Raw genomic sequence first — 21,511 nt, forward strand, 5'->3', positions numbered from 1 at the left:
TCCATACACATCAGCCTTCCACCATCAGCCAAGGCTGTGCGTCGGGATGGAGGTCTCAGAGCTCTGGGTTGACCCACAGCTGGGACTTCACTATGGGCACTGGATACGGGATAGAACATCAGGGAGAGAAGCTGCAGCCTGAAAACGCAGAGGGAGAGGACTGCCCACCGAGGATCCCTGCTGTCACCTCTTGCTCTCTGGGGCTGCAGAAGTGCAGAACCATCCCTGCACAGCCAGCATCCCAGCTGCTGCATGGCCCGAGACCTGCTGGAAGAGGATGGATGCAGATGATGGGCAGGGGATGCAGCTGCAGCCAGGCAGCCTGCGGCTCTGCTCACAGTTTCCCTTCTGCCCCAGCGGTGACACTGAGCAGCGGGATGTCCTTGGCCCTGCAAGAAGACCAGTCCCAGGATGGCACAGCACCAGGCGCTGCTCTGGTTCAGGGGGTACAATGGAAAACAGTATGGAAAGAAGGGGCCAGTGCACACACTGCAGGCTCAGTATAAATACAAATTTATTCTCTTTCCAGAGCAGAAGTGAAGAGCAGCAGCCAGGACAACACTACGTGGTTATCAGAGCATCAGCCTGCCCACATCCCTCCCTGCTGCCCTCAGCACAGCCCAAAACCCGCACCCACAGGGCAGGCACACAGCTCCTTACAGTGAGGATCTGCACCAGTTTGCCTTGATTCTGCCTTTCTCTTCTTATGGGGACACCCTGATCTCATGCAGTAGCCACACTCCAATTATGCCACACCTGTTGCCACGTCAGCATCACTCCCTGGTGCACTGCAAGCAGCTCCCACCATGTGCTACAGCCAACCCAATGCCATCACCAACACCCCCATCAGGACCACTCCAGGAGAGCAACCCACAGACCATCAGGACGCTGGCACTGTGTGCCACCCACCAGGCCCACATCTCCTGCATTACTTCACACCTTTGCCAAAGTGCCAACCCCACGGCACACAGCTCCCTGCTCCCCAGCACGCTGCCTTGGCCCAACAGCCCTCCCCAAACACAGCACATCCAGCACAGCCAAAGCCCCATCCCTGTGGTCTACAGGGATGCACCAACACACAGCCTTCCCTGCACCCTGCTGTGCCCAAGGGCCTCTTCTCTCTATCCATCCCAACCCTCTCCCACTGTGGGGCACCCTAAAGCACCTGACTCTGCAGCTTTCTCGACATAACGCAGCCCTGATCCTACATCACAGCCCAACATCCTGGCAGGCCCCAGGATGTTCCCCAGGACAGAGGGGAGTAGGACAGAGCCCTGCTGCCAGCCTGGCTCCCCAGGCTACCCCCACAGCATCCCACTGAGAGGGGGAAGGGTCCCTGCAGGAGCAGGAGTTGGGCTGGACTGAGAGCAAAGTGCAACTACACTCAGTGTTAGGGTTTAATGGCATGAGTCCGTGAGAGTATTTAAGTACAGAATATATATAATATATATAGAAATATATGCAAATTAAATGGTAAGGCTCTGTTATAAAGATCCTCCCGAGATAAGGCTACTAGCTGGGCTGAAGCTCTGGCACGGGCTCGTCCCTACCCCACAAACCCAGCACCTCTCAGAGTCCCATCCATAAGGCTGGCAGCTGGCTGCTGTTACAGAGAGTTGGCTCAGCCCCCGGGAGGCTGCTCAGTGGCTGCAGGAGTGCTTTGCTGTCCATCACCCTGAAGGGCCCTGGGCAGAACCAGAGAGGAGCAGGGTGCTGAGCTCTGTGTGCCGTGCAGCTCTTCCTTCTGAGCCTCTCTGTGTGCAGTGCTGTGACCCCACAGCCCCCATGTTCCCCTGAGATCTCCTGCAGCTCGTGAGCATGGGGAGAGGAGGGGGGCGAAGCAGCTGGGCAGTGGTTAGGCAAAGCCTCTGGAGGTGTTAGATGAGGGAGGTCATGCCTGCAACAGAGACGGGAGGGAAGGAGGGGTTAGAAGCCAGGGGTGCTCAAGGGTGGCATGGGGCAACACTGCCCTGCGGAGGGTTAGTGCTGGCACCAAGCAGCATCTCCTTGCTGTATGCATGGGCATTCAGCAGGCAGTCACAGAGCAGCCCTATCCCCATCCCAACACATCCCTGCTGGAAGAGCTGTCCTTGAGCAGCCAGGAGAGATCACACTGATGCTGTTCTGCCTCTCCTGGAGGTGGTCACCGCAGCCTCGCTGCCGTCGCTCTGTCCATCTGCAGCACAGAGCCCATAGGGCAGAAAGGAGCCAATGCCTCTGCCCAGCATGTGGCTTCCAGTGCTGTCCTCACAGGTGGGAGGGCTCCTCCTCATCCTCCGTGCTCGTGGCAGTGGGGGATCGGTCAGTGTGGGGAGGGTGGGATCGGGGCAAGGCTCCGCATGGAAAAAACCCTCATCTGATGGAGCAATAGGATGCCAGCGAGGGGGATTTCACCCGAGTACCTCGAGAGCTGGGGAAGGCGCTGCGCAGCTTCTCCATGATGTCCTCCAGGCACACGCTGACATCTTGTGTTTTGGCTTCCACCTCATCTGCTGAGGGAGAGGGCTGGGCTGAGCGGTGCGTGCACCCTGCAGTTGTCACCCAGGGAGCTCCAACCCTCACCTGCTGCTTCGGTGTCGGGGGTGTCGTGCTCCTTATCCCTTGTCTGTCCGCCTTCGGACTGATGTGGAGATGAAGCCAAGGAAGATGCTGCTGAACCATTGCCATTTGACTCTGTTGGAGGCTGGAGGGAGAAGGGCTCATCGCAAAGCTTATCCCATCCTCATCCCACACCTTCTGCCCACCCCGAGCCCTGCTCTGTACCTGCAGCAGCAGCTCCCTCAGCCGGTGCAGCTGGGACTCCAGCTGCTTGTTGTGGTCCTCCAGGATCTGCATGCGGGTCTCCAGGCGGCTCTTGTGCTGCCGGAGGATCCGTGCCTCTGCCAGGAGCTCCTCGTTGCGTGGATCCTGCACCGATTCAGGGGAGCCCGTAGCCAAGGTTGGGGATTCCACTGCCTCGTCGTGCTGCCACTTCAAACGCCTCAGCTCTCCCTGGAGGATCCTGCAAGGCAGCCCGGGTCAATCCCACTGTTCTCATTTCTGGAGGGTGATGCAGAGACTGAGCAATCCTGGAGGCTTTGCCTGCAGTTCTGCCTCATTGGGGTGGCAGGCAATAGGCACCCAGCTGCTTCCTAGAGGCTCAGAGCAGGGGCAGGGAAAGCAAAGCCCTCCTGCTGTTCTCAGCTGTGGTCCAGCAGTGTCTCCATCATCCACTGGGAACTCAGAGAGGAGAGAGGCAGCCGTGGCCAGGGCTCACTTGAAACAATTCAAGAGGGGTGCTTGCGGTTCAAAAGGGGAACACATTCTAGGGTTAGGTAGGAGCCTTCTGAGGAACAGAATCTTGGAGAACACCAAGTCCTCACCGAGTTCAGTGCTCCCCAAAGGCTTTAGGGCTCATCCTCCAAACCAGACCCCACGCTTCGGGCCAAGCCAGGTTTCTCCCAGCCCTTGCCTTAGACTTAAAGCCCCTCCTTGAAGAGCTACCCACATCCCCAACCTGTTTTCATCCTCCAGGTGCGCCAGGATGCGCTCCAGCTCCCCCTTGTCATCCATGGGCAGGCTGCCTGAGACCTGCTGACTGCCTGCAGGCTCCCGGTCCGTGATGGGGCTGGAGTGACGCAGCAAGTATTGGTCCTCATCCCTATTGCAGCAGGTGGAAGAAACATGGTAAGGAACATTGGAACTTGGCTGCAAGACCCTTGGGTATGTGGGGGTGCCCTAGGAAGGTTGGAATGGAGCCACAGAAGCAGGGAGAGGAGGCAGAACTCACAGGCTATCATCAGGGGACAGGCTGTCACTGAAGAAGGAACAGTTCTGGTTTTCCATCTCTGCAAGCCTGGAGGAAATAGAAGTGGCTTGATACAGCTGGAATGTCTGCTGAATGCACTCTAATTGCAGCAGTTCCTGGAAGACTTCTCTCTGTCCCCAGCGGCAGGCAAAGCCAACAGCTGACACACAGCATTCAGGGAAGCATCTGCCCCCCAAACTCCCACCCCACTGCAGCCACGTTCTGTGCCGCAGCAGTGCTGGTACCTGCTGGCAAAATGCTCAATCCGAGAGTGCGTGTCGGCGTGTGGCAACATCGGGGAGGAGGCTGGTCTGGAAGAGAGAACAGCAAGACTCACGTTCCTCACTCACAGTCAGGGCTTGGAGGGGCTGCCCTTCTGCAATAGCTTAGGGCTGGGCCAGCTCTGAAACAAACTGCCTCCATCCCTGGACCAGCTCCCCTCCACCCATCTCTGGGCAGCAACCCCACATCCACCCTTGGCCATCCACCTGCACCCACCCTTGGGCAACACTCCTCCATCCCACTGTCTCCAAGCAGCACTCCTGGAGTTGCCGCTTCCCCCCCTCGGTGACACAGCCACCAGCACACTCACGTCTCAGAGAAGTCAGCCTCCAGCACGGACTGGACAGGCAGGTATCCCCGCTGGGGGTGTTTGCTGAAATACTGCTTGGACCGAAACTTGTTCTTCAGCGTCGTGGCAAAGTCCCTCATGTTCTCACTGGAGGTGGTCTGCAGAGAGAAGAACGTGGCTCAGGTGCTGGTTGGCATCCTCAGGGAGGAAATCCCTTTTGGGATGGGTGTAAACCCAATGGAGGCAGAGACAGGTCCGGCAGTGAGGAGGATACAGCCCTCAGAAGGCAGGGAGGGCAAAATGAAGCAAGGTAGACATTGCTGGGACAGCATCAGCCTAAGTATCGCCACGTGTGGCAGCCCAGCCCCGTACCGGGGTGTAGTACTCCATGATGGGGTAGTGCAGCTTGTTGCCCTTGCTGGCTCGCCCGGTGAGGAAGCAGGTCTGGCAAATATCCACATTGAATTGCTTCAGGCTGCGGTACCTGCAGAGATCGGGATGTCAGAGGGAGAAGTGGGAGGCAGAGGAGCTGCTTTGTGTTGGGAGTGAGCACAAGGAGTGCCCGTGAGCTTCCAAACACACACCCCAGCCCCTACCTGAAGCCCTTGATGGGGCACTGCCGGCAGACAGAACACTTGGTCTGGTGCTTCACCTGCTCAGCCATGGTGACGCGGTGCAGCACGGCCAACCACACCATGGACTGTGGCTCCAGGTTGGCCCACTCCAGGAACTGGGACGCCTCGATAGCAGGTTTCCCATGGCTCTGAGGAAGGGATGGGAGGAGATACTCAGGGCTGGAGCCACTCTCTGTAGGGCACTGAAGGAATGGCTGGGCAGACGGACACCGCAGCACTCACGAATCGGAAGCAGCTGCGGATGCTGGGCTCCACGTTGCTGCCCCCAAACGCTGCCACCTCACCCAGCTGCCGTGGCACTTGGATGGCCTCGTGCAGCAGCACACCCAGGTGCCGTTGGTCACACAGCCCGCCTGCATTCGCCACTTGGCTGAAGAGGTCTGCAAAGGGACAGGGAGGGGACAGCTCTGTGAGATGCATGGTTGGCAGCTGGGATCTGCTTAAAACAGCGGGGAAGGAACCCCTTGTTGATGAAGCAACTTCATCAGTAAACAGGAGTTTAGAGACTTCTTGAGTCATCGCTCCTTTATTTAACCCATTGGTGATCACATCCTTCCAGCGCCCGGCTGCAGTACCATGGTTAAAATGCAAACGGGGCTCTCATTGACATGAATGCGTCTGCCCAGCCGTGCACCCTGAGCTTATCCCTTGAGAAGCACCAAATAACTGCTGCCCCGTGGCATCCTCTGCACCGCTCCATGCAAGCAGGACCCACGCTGCACCCATAGCTGTGCAAAAACACCTTCTAATTTGGGTGGCGTAGGCGTGGGAGGGAGTGAGGGGAGGTGATGCAGGCACATTAGTCACTGCACAAAAGCTGCTTCTCTGCTCTTTTTGGGAAGCGAATGGCTAAGCCAGAAAGTCAAAGCACTCCCACATCCCCCAGCTTGCTCCACACCAAGGGACTTACACTGAAACTTCTCCTTGACCTCCGTCCCGCACAGACATGCAATGCCTGTCTTGAAGGAGAGAGCCCTCATCTTCCCACTGCGGCCACTGCAAGGTGAAATACAGCACGGGTGGATTTTTGGGCAGGGGGCTCAGCAGGGCAAACCCACATCAGCCAGCCCCTTCCCAACCAGTTGGAGCCATTTTGCAGCTGCCAAACGCAGCGGCCCCCGCAATGGGGGGATGCTGTGGGGTCGGTACCTATCAAAGACATTCAGCAGCCAGTTGAGGCTCATGTCCACGCAGAGCGGCACGTTCACCAGGATGCCCCGCTCCTCCTCCAGCCTCTCATAGAGGGAGGTCAGGCAGTGGATGACCTCCACCACATCCATTGCGCGGTCGCTGGGCTGCAGGTCGTGCTCGTTGAAGATTTCCAGGGCCGTGGCCAAGGTCACCATGTCCACTGAGTAGAGAGCATGGGCAGAGGGATCAGAGGTGGGAGGGGGGAAATGAAGTAGATGGGAACTGAGAGCAGGGAGATGCAGCCCTGCTGCAGTAAGGAAGTACATGGACAAGATGGGCACGGCTTCTAGGATGGTTCTCTCACTGTAAACCCCATCCCAGGTATCCACCAGCCTCTCAAGCCACTTTCTGTGCCATTTTCCTTCTTGCTGCTATGTCTAAAGGCAGCAGCCCCCACAGGGCTGGCATGGGAAGGCAAAGTTACTGGTGTTCTGGAGCCAGCATGCCATTTCCACACTATAACATGGTGTGGGAAGGCCTCCCTTCTCCTGACCCATCAGGTGGTTGCACCAGGGATCCCAAATTCACAGATATGGCATCTCTACACCCACTCAGCACTCACTGCCCTGACAGCCCCATCACCCACCTCCCTGCCCTCCTCAAGTGCATTATGAATGAGATTACATCACTTCTGAAATGGGGAGATACAGGCAACCAGAAGAGGGCTCTTTATCCCTTTGCTCTCTCATCCCTTTGGCTCATGCCAGCCCTCAAGCAATTCCACTCTAACCCCAAGGCAGACATCCCACTGTGACCCTGCTCAGCTTCCCAGCCATGGGCTCATCTCCCAGCACATCCCTAGTGGGCTCCTGCCTCTGATGAGAGGCTGTGCCCATTGAATGCCTCTTCCAAGGAGACCCACCAGCAGGGAAATCCTACTCACATCGCAGGGCTTTTTGCACCCGCCGCAGCTTCATAGCTGTCCGATAGGCTGAGAACTTGATGTTGTTCAAATCCGCTGCAGTAACACCGGAAAAGAAGAGGAAAACCACAGCTGAACATCCTTGTCTGCAGGGCAGGAAGCAGCAGCTGCTGCTCTCAGGCACTATTCCCACCAGCACTAGCCTGGCTGGGCCTCATGCTCCATTGCCTTTGGGGCTGAGGGCATCTCACATTGTTCTCCATGCAGAGAAATAGGGTTATGGGGTCAGGCTCCTCACCCAGTGTCTGGTACAGCTCCGTCATCTTTGGATGGTCCCAGCATGTGGTCTGTGCCTGGTGGCTGGAAGCACAGAAGGAAGCCAACATGTCAGGCAGGGAACCAAGCACCCAGAGGCAAGGAAATGACCCTGGGATGATGTCCCGTGTGTTGGTGCCACAGGCTGCGCTCCCAGGACATAGCAGAAAAGGGGGAAGCCCATGGGGTTGTACCCATCACAGGGTCGTGGCTCTACTGGGCTCAGCTGGAGCTCAGTGCCTCCCCCAGTCCACCCCCAGCTCCCGTTGCTGCCACAGGGCACACTCACTTGATGTAGTACGGCACTTTGTTGGGGGAAATAGCTCGCTCCCAAGGAACCTGAACAGAGGCTGCAAGGAGACAGGGGCAGAGGTCAGGCCAGTGCTGGGAGCTCCTTGGGGTTGGTGCTGCTGATGGTGGGTGCCCCCCAGCCCCTCATCATCAGGTGCTAGCAGGGGGTGAGACATTGCCCATGAGAGACCTCAGGAAGATGAGGGCTCATCCCATGCTCATCCCACCCTAGAGGAAAGAAGCCCTTCTGTGACCCTCAGCCCTCCCACCTCCCCACAGACATCTTATCAGTTCCGGCAGCTGAAATAGCACCCTTCCTCCCAGCTGGGAGAACAAGGACTGCAGAGACATCAGCGGTCTCCATTGATGCCTGCCAGCCCAGCAGGGCTCAGCATTGCTGCTGCCTCCTGCTCCAATCCCTGTGCACCAGGTACAAGATCTGTGACCTGCCCGCGTGCTGCCTCAGCTTCTGGGAGCGCGGCGCCCAAGGACCTGCACCCTGTGCTGCTGTACCCCAGCTCAACCCCCGGGACCTGCTCACGTACAGGAGAGGAAGTGCTGGGAGCCCGGCCCGAAGTCCCGGTGGGCATCCTGGAGCTGCTTCAGGCGTTCGTTGATGGAGGCCTGCAGGATGGACAGAGGAATGTGATGGCACCTGTTGGGCTTTTGGGGTGGCAGCTCCATTGGGAAAGTTTGTGGAGGGACTCAGGTGTGCCCCAAACCACCTTCCTCACTTCTGTTTCACATTGTTCAGCCTTTAACCTCCTCCTACGGGCTTGGGCAGTACATCCCATATCTCCATCCCACCCTTATCCACATTTTCACAGATATCAATGCAACCAGAGCAGGTAATGACCACCATCAGATCCCACCTCGCTTCACATCACCTGCAGCTGCTTCCAGCGTGTGTTGATCTGCTCCAGGGTGCGGGAGTTCTCCATGGACAGGTGGACATCAGAGATGGCGAGCTGGTGTGCGAGGTCATTGACCACCTTCACCCCATCCTTCATGGGAGAGAGCTCCTCTTTGAAGAGCTGCAGTACCACATCCAGGGGGAACAGGCACAAGGCAGGGGAGGAAGGAGAACCGAGATGTCAGTACCCAGATGTGATTCCTCTGCTCCAAGCTGGGGTCAGCTGGCTGCTGCCCACCCCTCCCGCAGACTGAAGCTGGATCCTTCTCAGAGCCACAAGTACCTTGGTCGACTGGATGTGCTCTGGCAAGGAGTCGATGAAGAGGTCCCCAATGGGTTCCCAGGTTTCACGCACGCTCTCAGCCTGATCCAGTGCCGTGCTGAGCTCTTCCATGGCCCCTTTGATCTCCAGCAGCTGCTCCAATGTCCGCTCGATGTGCCGGTGCTGGTCCACACAACGGGCTGTCAGCTTCTCCCACAGCTCGCTGGCCACGTTCGCCTGCTTCCAGACGAAGCGGCTGATGTTCTGGATGCGGTGCCGGGGAGAGACATCTGAGAAAGCAAAGCAGGTGAGGCACACAGAGGGCAAAGATGAGAGCTGAGGACAGAAGCACAGCTCATTTTCTACCAAAGGACTGGACAAAATAGATGCGCTATGGCAAGAGGCAGAGCAGCTGTGTGTCACACCAGCTGCCCCTCTCCAAGCCCCCAGTCCAGCCCCAGAGGGGCCATAGGAGGACGAGGAATGCAAAGCTCCGCAAACCTTTGCTTTCTGAAGTTGGCTCTTCCAGTTCCTCAAATGGATGCTGGGAGAGGAAAGCCTGTGCTGACTCTAAGACAGAGTAAATGTACGGCCCCCGGGACTTCACTTCTTCCATGAAAGCCTGGAGGGAAGAGCAGGGCACGGAGGAGATGACAGGCTGAGCTGGAAAATTACATCCTGCTGCCCTTTGGCCAAGGGCTGCACTGATTTACTCATCCAGTGCCCACATGGGCCACCTGCAGAGTCTCCTCAGTGACATCAGGGACATGGGTATAGATGGGGGCTGTGTGCCCTCAGCCCAGGTTGGTACATGGGAACGTACCGCGTGCGTCTCCTTCTCCTGCTGCACCAGGAGCACATCGCCACGCAGGGGCAGCTGTGCCGACAGCTCCTCATCCTTCTGGCCCAGCCAGTCGATGATCTCCTGGAGGGGCACCTGCAGCTTCCCGCTGTGGTCAGAGAATGCCTCCAGACGAGCCCTGGAGGACAGCAGTGACAGCATGGGGTCACCGGGACATGGCTGTGGCCTCATGGAGCCCCCCAGCTGTGGGGATGCCGTGTCTGCAGGTGGGCAGGAGGTGCTGGGCAAAGGATGCTCTGCAGACACCCCGTGCATTGCAGCCGGCAGCAGAGCACCCAGGACTGCGCTCTGGGCAGCGCAGGGGGCTTGGCTCTGTGTCTACACAGCTGAGCAGCTTCCATGAGCCAGCAATGAGGCAAGAGGCAATTAACACGCCCCAGTTAAGCTCTCTGTCCCGCTGGCTGGGAGCTGCAGCCTCTGAAGGTTGAGCTCATATGGGTAGCGCAGGGAATGAGCTCAGAAAGCTCCCAATGAGCACATACAGCCCATGAGGCCAGCCAGGGGTCTTACCGAAGGCTGTGAGATTTCTTTTTGATCTCATTCCAACAAAGATTCATCTCCAGAGGGGCCTGGGGCCCAGCAGCACTGCCAGGAGCCCGGGAGGTTACACACGAAGGTCCTGTGCCATCCTGAGAGCCTTTAACCTGTGCAGAAACAGAGCTGGCTGGGATGTGGTGCCCAGAGGGGGCTGCCAGCACTCACAGCATTGCACCCAGGGGGCTGCACCACTGCTTCTCCCCTAACGCTTCCCCAGAACCAGCAGTGGGATGAGAGCTGCTCAAGTGGGTGCAAACAGCAGCAGAACCTGGTGTGCACACCCTAGAAGTGGGTGCTGAGCATCCTCAGTGAGTGAACAATCCTACCCTAAGCCCCCAGTGCTGCCTCGCGCCCATTTCCTCTTACAGTGGCAATGAAGGCATTGCTGTGCTCGCTGACCACATCAACATGGGCTGGCAGGGCCAGGAGCATCTCATGGGACTTGGGTGAGCAAGACTGGGGATTTCCTTTCCAAAGAAGCATGCAATGCAGTGTGTACACACACACACACACACACACACACACACACACACACACACACACTGCACTGCAACAAGCAAGGTGTCAATGTACCTTGTGCACAGCATTCACTCTCGTTCTACTTTGCTACCAGAGCTCATTTGGGGGTTAATTATCCCCAGGTGACTAATCAGCCATAATAAACTGCACTATCGCTTCCTAAATGGCCCACGCAACAGGCAAGCTTCTCCAGGGAAGGCAGCAACATTTCCAAAGGGAAGGTGTGGGCACTCCTTGCCTTCACAATGGGCTGTTGGAGTGCTTCAGGGTGGCAAGCAGGGAGAACTGCCAGCCCCAGAGCTTGGCCAAGCAGTGCCCGCAGTGTGCTGGTTCTCATGGAGGTGTGAAACCCAGCGCTGCTAAGTTTGCTCCTTCCAAGAGCATCTAACACCTGTTTGCAGGCTGCTCCCCCACCCTGCTGCTCCAGGAGCACCGAGAAAAGAGAGAAACCTGTCGCCCACAGAGCTCACAGTGATCTTGGGGCCGTGCATAATGAATCACTCGAGCTAAAACTGCTGCTTATACATAGGGAAAAATAAACACAAACCAACAGTCTGCCTGCGCAGCTTCTCCCATTGCCAAAGCGAGTTACCCCAGTGCTGCTGGGAGCAGCCAGCCCAGGGATGCCAAAGCAGGACAGCAGCTCTACCTGCGTGCAGTACAGCTCAGCAGCAACCACAGCCCTCCCAGCCCAGGTGTTCAAAGCCCACAACTCACAGACTACAACCTGTGGATCAGCTGGTGGCTGTGGCCAAGCATAGGTCACTTACCCCCCGTAGGATAACCTCTTACAAGCAGGCAGAGGGCAAGAAGCTTTGTCATCCACCCAAGCATTCCCTGAGCACCCCTTTCCCAGAGCTGCAGCAGCAGCAGCCTGGACCCGCGTCCCCCTCCAACCCATAACAGGGTTATTTCCAGCCCAGGACTCACGCAGGCTCTGGTGATGCTGCCTGCTTGCTCGAGGTGCAGCGGGGCTGCTTGGAGCAGGCATTGCTTTGGTTCTGCTGTGCAGCCGCGGCTGCCCGGGAGGCAGTGAGCCCAGCTGTGAGCACAGCACAGGGCTGCCCCAGCACTGACCCCCCAGGAATCTGGAGGGGGGCGGCCGTGCCTCCTCGCCGGCCTCAATCCCAGCTTTGTGTCCGTGGCATTCCTGCAGCCTCCAACCTGCCTTAACCCCCAGGGTGCCACTGCTGCACACCCCTCGCCCTATGAGGCTGGGGGACACACAAGGGTCACTGCCAGGGGTGGGGGTACCCAAGTCCCAGCAAGCTTTGACCACCCAGAAGGCAAACCTGTCTTCCAGACTTAACCCTGAGGTGCCCTCCATGCCCCGGCTCAGCACCAGGTACCAACACAGATACTCCTGACCATCTGGGTGCAAAGAGTTTGTTTTTGCCAGCAGGCTCTAGGCTGGCTCCCCATGTCCCCCCACAGTCCTGCTGGCCAGCATTGTTCCCATGCTCTCCTCCACCTACAGGGAGGGAATGAAAAGCTCCCTGTCTCCCTGCACATCTGACCGCTGGTGGCACCGCCAGCTGCTTCTCCCACCACTTTACCAATCCACAACCCCCCTGGCTCCAGAACCCCAAGATGGAGCAGAACTCAGCAAGCAGGGGAAGCCTGGGCATAGCACTCAGACTGAGTGGGACAGCAGAAGAAGGAGGAGACCCTCCTGGGCTGACGCTGACTCAGAGCGAACACCCCACACAGGGACAGAGAAAAACCTCAGGTGGATACATCCCAAATATTCACACCTTTTTGGTGGGTTCTTCTCTCCTTCACTCTGCTCCCGCAGCAGAAACGCTCTCTGAGCAGGAATGTTGAGGGCAGAGCATCCTTGAGAAAAGCAGCCCAGGAGAAGAACAGCCTCCTCTACCACACAGCATCTCAGTCTTTGCTTTTTTATGAGCTTTCCAGCCCTTCCTTTTCCCCACCAAACATTCCTTTTCAGCCAAAGCTGACATCCTTCCCCACATCCAGGGAAAACAAACCCAACCAAACACATCAGGGCACCTGGCAGCAGCAGCCCCTTGTTTCTTATTCCAAAGGAATGCATAAAGGCAGCTCTGCAGGTTGTCCCTCACACCCTACTTTGGGAATCGCTTTGCAGCCCGAGTGCTGGAGGAGAGCTAACACCCTCATGATGCACAAGGCAATATGGGGTCGGGGTGGGGGTCCCCCCACTTGCTCCATAGGCACACACAGAGCAGGGGCTCTTACCTGGGACAGCGGGTGGGCAGCGGATCCACGCCGCGCCTGCTCAGCCACGCGCCACTCAGGACACCGCGGGACGACGAAGGGCCATTCCTGCATCACCAGGGGCTGCATCGGCACCGCCGCTCATGGGGACGGAGGGGACCCCGGGCACCTGGAACACAGCGTGACAGGCAGCCCCTCCTCATGCTGAGCCCATCTGGGGGCTGAGCACACACAGGTGGGTCAGCTGCTCTCTCCCATCGCGATCTCTTTTTTTTCCCCAACTCAACATCCAATTCTTTTTCATCCCCCCCACTTCTTTGCACCTCATTATGTAATTTGCCATCATATTGGCCCACACGCGATGCTGTGTTTAAAAAAAGCACCGGGTTTCCCAAAGCACAGGAGATGCCTGCATTAAAAAGCAGAGCAGGGAGAGCTCCCACCGCACCCAGCACAGACAATACCTTCAAACACGTTACATCTTTGCTCTGAAATCCAGGAAGGAAATTTCCCAGCAGCTCGCTCCCCCAGCAAACCGGTTCTCTTTTTATACGCTTTTTATTAGGAGCCATAAAAGTCACCGTTTTATTCCACTTTTAAAACCCGTGCGACCATAAAGTGAGCCAACAGCAGCCCCACAACTGCTGTGCACACCCAAACAAACCCTCCGGCTGCTGCTGGTTTGTTTTTATTGCCTGGGGTCCGACTGAGCCAGGACAGCAGTTTGTCCCATTGCTGACACGGCTTCCTCTTAATGCAGAGTGGATGAGAAGATAAAGCCCTGAAAGAAGCAGTGTGAGAGGTGCTGGAGCTCGGTGCAGGGCTCAGAGCTCTGCTCCTCCTGCCCAGCCCTGTGTGCTTCCCCTGCCTTCCCCCTCCACCACATGCATTAAGAGAACAGCTTATCCTGTTATGGTTCTTTTTTAATCCCTTCGCAATTTCTGCTGCCACAATTCTCCCCATTTCCAGCAGAGCAGCCTGTGCTGAGCTCTCCAACGTGCAGATAATCCAGAGTCCATCCTCTTCCCTTCTTGCCACTTTGCACAAATGAGCATCACAGAAGGTACACGGCAGCACCTCACCCTGCTGCCTTCCCCAGCACAGACACAGCCATCACAGCTCCAAATGCCTTCAGGGCATCCTTAGGTAAACTCACCCCTGGACAAGAGACAATACCATCCCCTATTGCCAGAATGGCCGTGCTGTCAGAGGCTGAGCTGGCCCTCGCCCTCCTGTACACCTCATGGGTGGGAATTCCATCTTTTGGATGCGATTCTCAGGGCACAAAAAGAGATTTTGCCTCAAATTGCTCCACAGAATCTTGCTGAGCTCTGACTGGGAAATTCATGGCTTTGGGTAATGAGGTTCTGCAGCATCTCCCAGCAGCCACCAACCTCGGGTTTCCACCAGCGTGGATCTGCATTTTGCTCAAGGATAAATCTCCAGGGCTGGGGCTCACATCTCCAGATGTGAGGCTGGCAGCTCCCTGCTCTGCACCTCCTGGTTGTGAGGATCCTCACCTCCCTGGACCAAGGCACGGTCCCATTGGACACAGCCACAGCATGAGGGAACAAGAGCCCATCCCAGGCAGCTTCTGACATCCATACGTGGAGAACCCAAGAGAATCTGGAAATAACCCAACCGTACAGCAGCCAGCACAGAGCCACACATTCAAGGGGAGAGACAAGCAGACGGCAAGGCAAGGCTGCAAGCAAACCGGTGTGTGAGCTCTTGCCAAATCCCAGCTCCTGCAGAAGGAAAAATGTTCCTGCTTTGCTCGGCCTCTGTACCATAGTGCTGCAGCCCAGCACTGTGCTCAGGCCCTGCAGCACATAGAACAGGTGTCTTGGGGATGCTCCTGGGCTACATGGCCATCACTGGCTGCGGCTGCTCACCAACAGGAGCTGAGTCCCACCTCACTGTGCTGCAGCCAGGTGCCATGGTTAGTGACAAACATGTTGGTGATGAAAGTAGCCTGGCTGAAAGTACATGCAGGCATTGGGGGGATGCAGAGAGCGTATTGTGGGAGCTGGAGCAGGGTTGGGATGTAAGAACAGAGCCTCAGACACTGCAGGACGAGAGGACAGCAAGGAGCTCCTCCAGCCTGGGCCACTGTTTAAAACCCTTCTGACAGAAACCCAGCCCCAAGCTGTGCCCAAAATCCAGGAATCCCCACTACTGTTTGCACTGCAGCTACCCCATGTCTCTGTGGGCAGCCCAAACATGTGCTTCATGGGAAGCCAGAATCCCACGTGGGTGTTGCATTTGAAGCTCTCTCTACATAAAAGAGCAGCAAATACAGCACACGGGGCAAGAGGTCCCTCCATCACAAGGCTGATGTTTTGAATTGCTAATCATCTCCAAGATGTTCTTTCCGGATTGAATATTTCCACTTCAGATCCTGGCCTATAAGGGGAAAACACGGCAAGGTTTAGAGGCAGGGCAGCTCGGCCTTTATCCCACGAAGGGAGTGGAAATACAAACACACTCCCTGCTGCTGGAAATGTTAATGGCTTTGTTGTTGTTTAGCTTACTGTACCAGAGAAGTAATAACATTTCAGCTCAGTGTCCTTTAAGGGGAAAGGTGGGAGGCTTATGGGTATTTCAAAGTTCAGCTCCCATGTATCCACTAACAAAGGGAGCATTCTCAAGCTGGTGACAGCAGGACTCCCTCCGTGGTGCATCCTGTTCCAGCAAAATAAATAAATAAATGGCTTTCTGCATCTGTAAGGAAATAGCTGGGCTCTGAGATCTGTGGCTGGTGGATCTAATTCCCAAGACCCCATAAGGTCAAGGCTTGGGGAGACAGAAGTCCTTGTCCCACTGGGACCGAGCTTAAAGGCAACACAAGGAGAGGAGGGACCCATGCCACGATGGAGGGCTTCGTCTCTTTACAAACCAGGAGCAGATACTCAGCCATGCTCCATGGAAACTGCCCCACAGCGCCCTACAACGGCCAGCAGTGACTCCCATATGTGTGGGCACTGAGAGCCCCATCATCTCAGTGCTCCAAAACCCAGATGCCAAACAGGACACCGTGTCAAACTTCATCCTCTGTGGTACAACCTGTCCTCCCATGGCACTGCCTGCTAGCTCCCCATGGTTAATAGCAGCACAGGGACTCTCAGTGAGGCAGACGCCCTTAACAAGCAGCATGAAAGCTTTGGTGCAACTGGTGGAGGACACATGATGTGGACGGGACCTTATTCACTAAGTGGGCACTCTCCCACCTAACAAGCTATGTGCTGAGATGACCACTTCGGGTTTGAGCTCACAACCAAAATCGTTTTAAATTCAAGGGATAAGGAAGTGCCATAAATCTTAACAAAGAAACAGGGGCTCTTCTGCTGCATCTCCGTTTTCCCAAACCAAAGAATACACAGAAATCTCAGGCTGAAAACTAGCATCAGTTTCATTCTTCATCCAGCAACTGGGGACCTGGATGTCCCCAGCCAACAGCGTGAGCCCATAGGTGGCCATGCTAAACAACTGCTCCTCTCTGCACGGAAATGACTTATGGCAATTGAGGAAGATCTGAGATCTCTTTCACATGCCCTTCCTGACTCACAGCTGGGTTTGAAGCTGCTCTTTCCAAAACTCGCTTTGCTGAAGGATCCTTCCCATCCTTCCTCCTCCTGCAGTTAAGTAGGCACTATGTACCAAGCTTTGCATCTCAAAACCCAGCTATGGGTTCACAGCCCCATAGTGCTGGATGGGCAGACCTGGCAGACAAAAGGTGAAAGGGCAGAAGCCAGCATCCTCCCCATGCCCACAAAGGACAGCAGGGCAGCAATAACTGCCTTAGTGACTGTAAGGAGGCTGCAGAGCGCTCTGCCTGCTCTGTAGCCCTGCAACCAGCCTATTTCCACCCACTGAAAGCCCCGAGTCGTCTGCCTGTCTTTTTCCTCCAACAATCTGTGCTTCCTTCCCCACTGTTAGCAGAGAAACAAGTCCTGCTGCATGGTGAGAAACACATCGCCCATTTGCCATGCTAACTTCCAGCTTCCTCGACACTTCATTTCTCATTCCTAGAGTTAAAATAAGATCTACGCACTGAGAGCTCTGCCCCCACCTCAAGTCTGGTCCTCATCAATTGCCCTCACCCTGTTCTCTCCAGCCACGAGAAGTCCCATTTCCTTCCCTTCCCCAGGCTGGGTCGGAGCTGCCTCATTTTTATGCTAGAGGAAACAGTAAAGGAAAATGGGCTGGAGCTATTTTGGCTTCATTCCGAAGAAGTGTTTGATCTTTAAACACCTGTGAAAATGAGGGTTTTGGAAGAGCAAATTCCTCCTGCTCAGTACGCCTCGTTTTCAGGAGATTTGACTTCCAGGCTTTTATCAGAGGCACCCAGCCTGAAGCGGAGGGCCTGAACGTGCTTCTCAGAAGGGTGTTATCATCAGAAATTCACCACGCACCCTGGGAAGTCGGGGCTTCAGTCGAACCCATCCATTCCTTGCCATCCCCCCCTCTCCACTCTGTGTACTTTGGAGAAGAGCCATTCCAACCTGAGCAGCCCCACTCGCAGCTGTGATCCTGAGCAGTCTCCATGAGCGTGATTTATCTATCCCAGGTATTCACTCAGACTGGATTGTGAAGAATGGACACCTTGCTCCCTTCCTGCAGTGCCATCGTACACCTGGCAGCGCTCTGCACATGGAATTGGCAGGCGGCCCCAAACCAAGCAGGCAGAACAGCAGAAGCCCATCCCCATGCATATGGGGTTTTGCATGGGGTCTTGTTGCAGGGGACTCTGGGCAGGCAGTGAAGGCCATCCGAAAAAAATAACTGAGAGACAACACTCATGGCTCCAGAGAGACAGACATGGGGCAGGCAGAAAGGAAGTGCAAGGGGCAGAGATGAAACATGACCACACTGAGATTGGGGTGGATGTTAAAACCTAACCCAAGCCGTCCATTTGTCCCATAGCAGCACAGGGCAGTGGCACAGTCCCTGCTCCAGGGATTCCACTCTGCAGAAGGGAAGACTCGACCTCAGGGACTGTGCTGGGGACTGGTACAGCCTGGTGTGCACCAGGTTGCATCAACCCACAGTCACCCCATGCAGCATCCCACCTGCCCCAGGTGGTTCTACACACATGGTGGGGAACTCAGGGGTGGAACACGAGGCCTTGAAAGAGGAGGATGAGGAGAAGGAAGCTGGAAGAGGGAGGATCGAGACATAAAGGGAGCAAGGCTGCACTGGACAAGGCAGAGAACAAAAAGGGCAGTGCTGGGACAACAGCCCAATCCCAGCACGCTGCTGGAGGTATCCCCATCTCTGCCCTACAGAATCCTTCATGGAGAACAGAGGCAGGCCAGCACAAAGCCTGCTCTGAGTGGTCCCGAGCTCAGTCAAAGGGGAGCTGAGCCTTCAGCAGGGAAAGGAGGAAAGCTGGCAGAGCAGGGATGCTCTCTGCTTTGTTTGCATTTGGCATCCTTAAACTAATATCCCGATCCTTGTTGCTAAAGCAGCCTATATCAGCAATCCTTCCCAACCCTCAGCCTCCCCTATGGGAACAGCATCGTTAATTCTCCCCCCCCCCGCAGCCTCCCGTATGCCCCAACCCCTTTCTTTTGTGCTCTGTGAGTTTCCTCACCCGCACGGACAGCTACAGATCTCCCTGAAGGGATGCACACACACCCAGGGCTGCGTTTCCGAGGACAGCCATCCCTGTTTCCCCCTTCCCAGCCCCACGGTGGGATTTCAGCACGGCCTACCTTCCGAGCACGCCAGGTCGGGAAGGCGGGCAGCAGCCGGGAGCAGGGGCTGTGAATCAGCAGAGAAGTGCCCGTGACAGGGCTGCATGCTGGGGTTGAGCCTCCTCCGCCGCCACGTTGCTATGCGATCACATCACCGGGACCAGAAGCATCTCACCGGCAAGCCGAGATACCCTTGGGTCGGTGCTGGAGGGAGGAACAAGGACAACCCCACACTGCTTGGACCCTTCGGAGGTCCTTTGGCCACCAGCCCGAAGGAGGGGAGGGAGAACAGCGGGGATGCGAAGGCAGACACGCGCAGGAGGAGGAGGAGACAAAATACACATGGAGAGAGAAGGGGGGGAGAAAAAAAGGGAGGGGGCTGGAAGGAAAGCACACAAAAGGCCCCGTGCTCTGACCTCTGGACACCCAGCACAGCAGCAGTCAGGTTCAGGTGTGCATCCCTCTACTCAATGGGGGCTCATTGTGTATCACATATGGCCAGACACCTGTGCTGTTAACTGCCAGGCACGGTCACCTTGGTCCTGACCTGCAGTTTGCAATGAGGTTTAGAGTTGATTTTTTAAAATGGGTTGTTTTTAAGGTAAGGAGCAAAAAAAAAAAAAGAGAGGAGAGCTTGATTTCTGAAGTGGTGCCTTTTCTCCTTTGAGAAGACAAACAAAGGAAGAGCCACAAAGACATCCTTAACCAAAGGGGTTTAAACACAAGGGTGTTGTCAGAGAGCAGAGGCAGAAGCTGCTGGTGGGGCTGAGGGCAGGAGCAGAGCTGGAATTTGGGTTTCAGTCCACATATAACATCGTCTGTGGATCTTTGGGTCCTCCCAGCCAAGGAGTGTGAACTCTGTCACTGCTGTTATTGCCACGTTACAGGAAAGAAAGCTGAGCTCAATGAGTTGGCCGTGCAGATCTGATCCCCATCCCACGCTGTCACTGCTGGGTTACCTCAGCCTGGGAAATGTAAGCTCAGGTAATGCTCCAGTGGGTTTGGGGACCCTAAGAGCACTCCCTGATGCCATAATGCTGCTGTGAGGTGGATATGAAGAGATCAACTGGAGGACAGGTAGGCACTGCACGCCTCCTGCTTTCAAAACCTCAGTAGCATCTGCCTCCACAACAGCTACAGCGATGCAGCAAAACCTGCCCTGAAAAGCTGTATTTAGAGTGAAAAAACCCAAGCCCTGGGTATGGATTGGGAGGCGGACCAGGACTGTCTCTCTCCTGGGCTATTTCTGTGCACGCTCACACACAAATAACTGCTAGGTTAGCTAAGGAGAGTGAGGGGGGGAAAAAAAAAGCACTGGAAGGGCTGCCTCATCCCTGGAAGCATTCAAGGCCAGGCTGGATGTGGCTCTGGGCAGCCTGGTCTGGAGGTTGGCAACCCTGCACACAGCAGGAGGGTTGAAAACAGATAAGCATCATGGTCCTTCTCAACCAAGGCCATTCGATGGGTTGTCCATCTGCCCCCATCCCACCTCTGCACAGAGGGATGTGAGCAGATCAAAGTGCATCTGTCACCAACACTGCAAGGAACACGACAACGTGGATGAACAAAGCAAGGACGTATCGAGCTGAGTTACACATGCACAGGAGATGGACATCAGCACACAGACATGAGCAGACAGCACGAACAGCAGAAATAAGGCACTTTGCAGTACACCTCCCTGCACTATCAATAATTTAGGATGCAGCAAAATACACAGTTTAGGGACAGGAAGATGCAGCAGGAAATAATCTCTTGTGTCAGCTTCACTTAAGTTCCAAGACAAACCAGAATCTCTGGTGGATGACTTGCTTGCACAGCTGGGAGCATCGTCCCAGGGCCCCAGTACCTCGTGCTGTGAGGACATAATTAGGACAAACAGCCTGGCAAGTCAGGACTCAAAGGAAATCAGGAAGACACGCTCTGATCTGCCATGAGCATGGCCCTTCACATGAGTGCTGCCACCATATGAAGCGTATGGTATGAAGTCTGTGAGCAGAAATGCTCCATTTGATATGCTTCCAGTTCTGAAGATAACCCCAACATCACCTCCTGTGGAACTCCAGAATCCCAACGGCCACCAACACACACACACCTTTTCATACCTTGGTTGTTCATCCTGCACTAAACGGCAAAGGTTCAATCTCAATAACAAAATTAGTGACTCCCCCCATACGGCCCAGAGGGGCACCCCAATATGCACAACGCTAAACAAAACACACAGGCATACAACAGACCAAACCCAGGTGGGTTTTGTAAGATGTCACCCAAAAGGGCAATTAGTTCTGTTTTACCCCAGTGTACCTGGGTGAAATTGGAATCATTCTTACTGATTAAACACAGAGCATGGGACACTGTGAGTGCAAATGTGTTCTCTGCTAATGGCTGCATGGGCTCTATGAATGCTAGCTGTAGTCTGAATCGTTTTGAAGCTGGAGCTGTGTTTGGTATGACCCCAAAACCTGCACCTCTCACTCATTATTCAAAATCAATATTATTTGGCCAAATCACTCTGGAGCTGGAGCCTTCCATAACACAAAGTGCCTTGAAGACTGAACAACACAAGCAGTAACTGCAGCCCTAACAGCCCCAGCTTCAGCAGGACAGTTAAGGTGCTGGAATAGTTCAAGGCAATTACTCTCACCATCTCTCTGCCTACAGAGAAAAGAATGAGCATAGGATACAGGAACAATGGAGAAATACTGTGCACAGTTTTGGGCACCAACTCCAACCACTCCATGATTCTATGAAAGGCTACAAATGGGAAACATCTTACAGCCCCAAGAAATGCTGTTTCTTTGCCTTCTTGAGGTCTTTTCCTACCTGATTGATTCTATGATTCCCAAGTGCCACCAAAGCCTGTGCTCTGCT

General features: G+C 55.5%; 1 protein-coding gene across 4 annotated transcripts; it reads right to left on the minus strand.

Annotated features, from left to right (window-relative positions):
* Positions 1–497: 497 nt before the first annotated feature.
* DRP2 (dystrophin related protein 2) lies at positions 498–18,968 on the minus strand. Of its 4 annotated transcripts, none has more exons than XM_072334960.1 (24): positions 18,662–18,968; positions 12,966–13,113; positions 10,200–10,333; positions 9,651–9,807; positions 9,329–9,449; positions 8,849–9,117; positions 8,540–8,686; positions 8,198–8,276; positions 7,651–7,711; positions 7,345–7,406; positions 7,068–7,142; positions 6,143–6,344; positions 5,904–5,989; positions 5,216–5,373; positions 4,955–5,121; positions 4,731–4,842; positions 4,380–4,516; positions 4,033–4,098; positions 3,770–3,835; positions 3,497–3,640; positions 2,764–3,001; positions 2,563–2,683; positions 2,403–2,489; positions 498–1,897 (listed from the first exon to the last, which is right to left on the minus strand). In XM_072334960.1, the coding sequence occupies exons 2-24, from the start codon at positions 13,071–13,073 to the stop codon at positions 1,878–1,880; spliced, it is 2,817 nt and encodes a 938-aa protein (XP_072191061.1). In that variant the 5' UTR covers positions 13,074–13,113; positions 18,662–18,968; the 3' UTR covers positions 498–1,877. The 4 variants fall into 4 exon arrangements, with proteins under 4 accessions (XP_072191061.1, XP_072191060.1, XP_072191059.1 ...); XM_072334959.1 differs by having other exon boundaries at positions 2,403–2,492; positions 18,662–18,942; XM_072334958.1 differs by lacking the exon at positions 498–1,897 and having other exon boundaries at positions 2,221–2,489; positions 18,662–18,942.
* Positions 18,969–21,511: the final 2,543 nt, after the last annotated feature.

The sequence above is a fragment of the Excalfactoria chinensis genome, chromosome 4 (genome assembly GCF_039878825.1).
Source record: "Excalfactoria chinensis isolate bCotChi1 chromosome 4, bCotChi1.hap2, whole genome shotgun sequence".
Classification (NCBI taxonomy): Eukaryota; Metazoa; Chordata; class Aves; order Galliformes; family Phasianidae; genus Excalfactoria; species Excalfactoria chinensis.

Coding starts and splice junctions, on each gene's coding strand:
- DRP2 (XM_072334956.1), bottom strand. CDS start 13,073: ATGCAGCCCCTGGTGATGCAGGAATGGCCCTTCGTCGTCCCGCGGTGT. Junction 10,334..12,965: donor CTGCCCACCCGCTGTCCCAG/GTAAGAGCCCCT, acceptor GTTTCTGCACAG/GTTAAAGGCTCTCAGGATGG. Junction 5,990..6,142: donor CTGCTGAATGTCTTTGATAG/GTACCGACCCCA, acceptor TTCACCTTGCAG/TGGCCGCAGTGGGAAGATGA.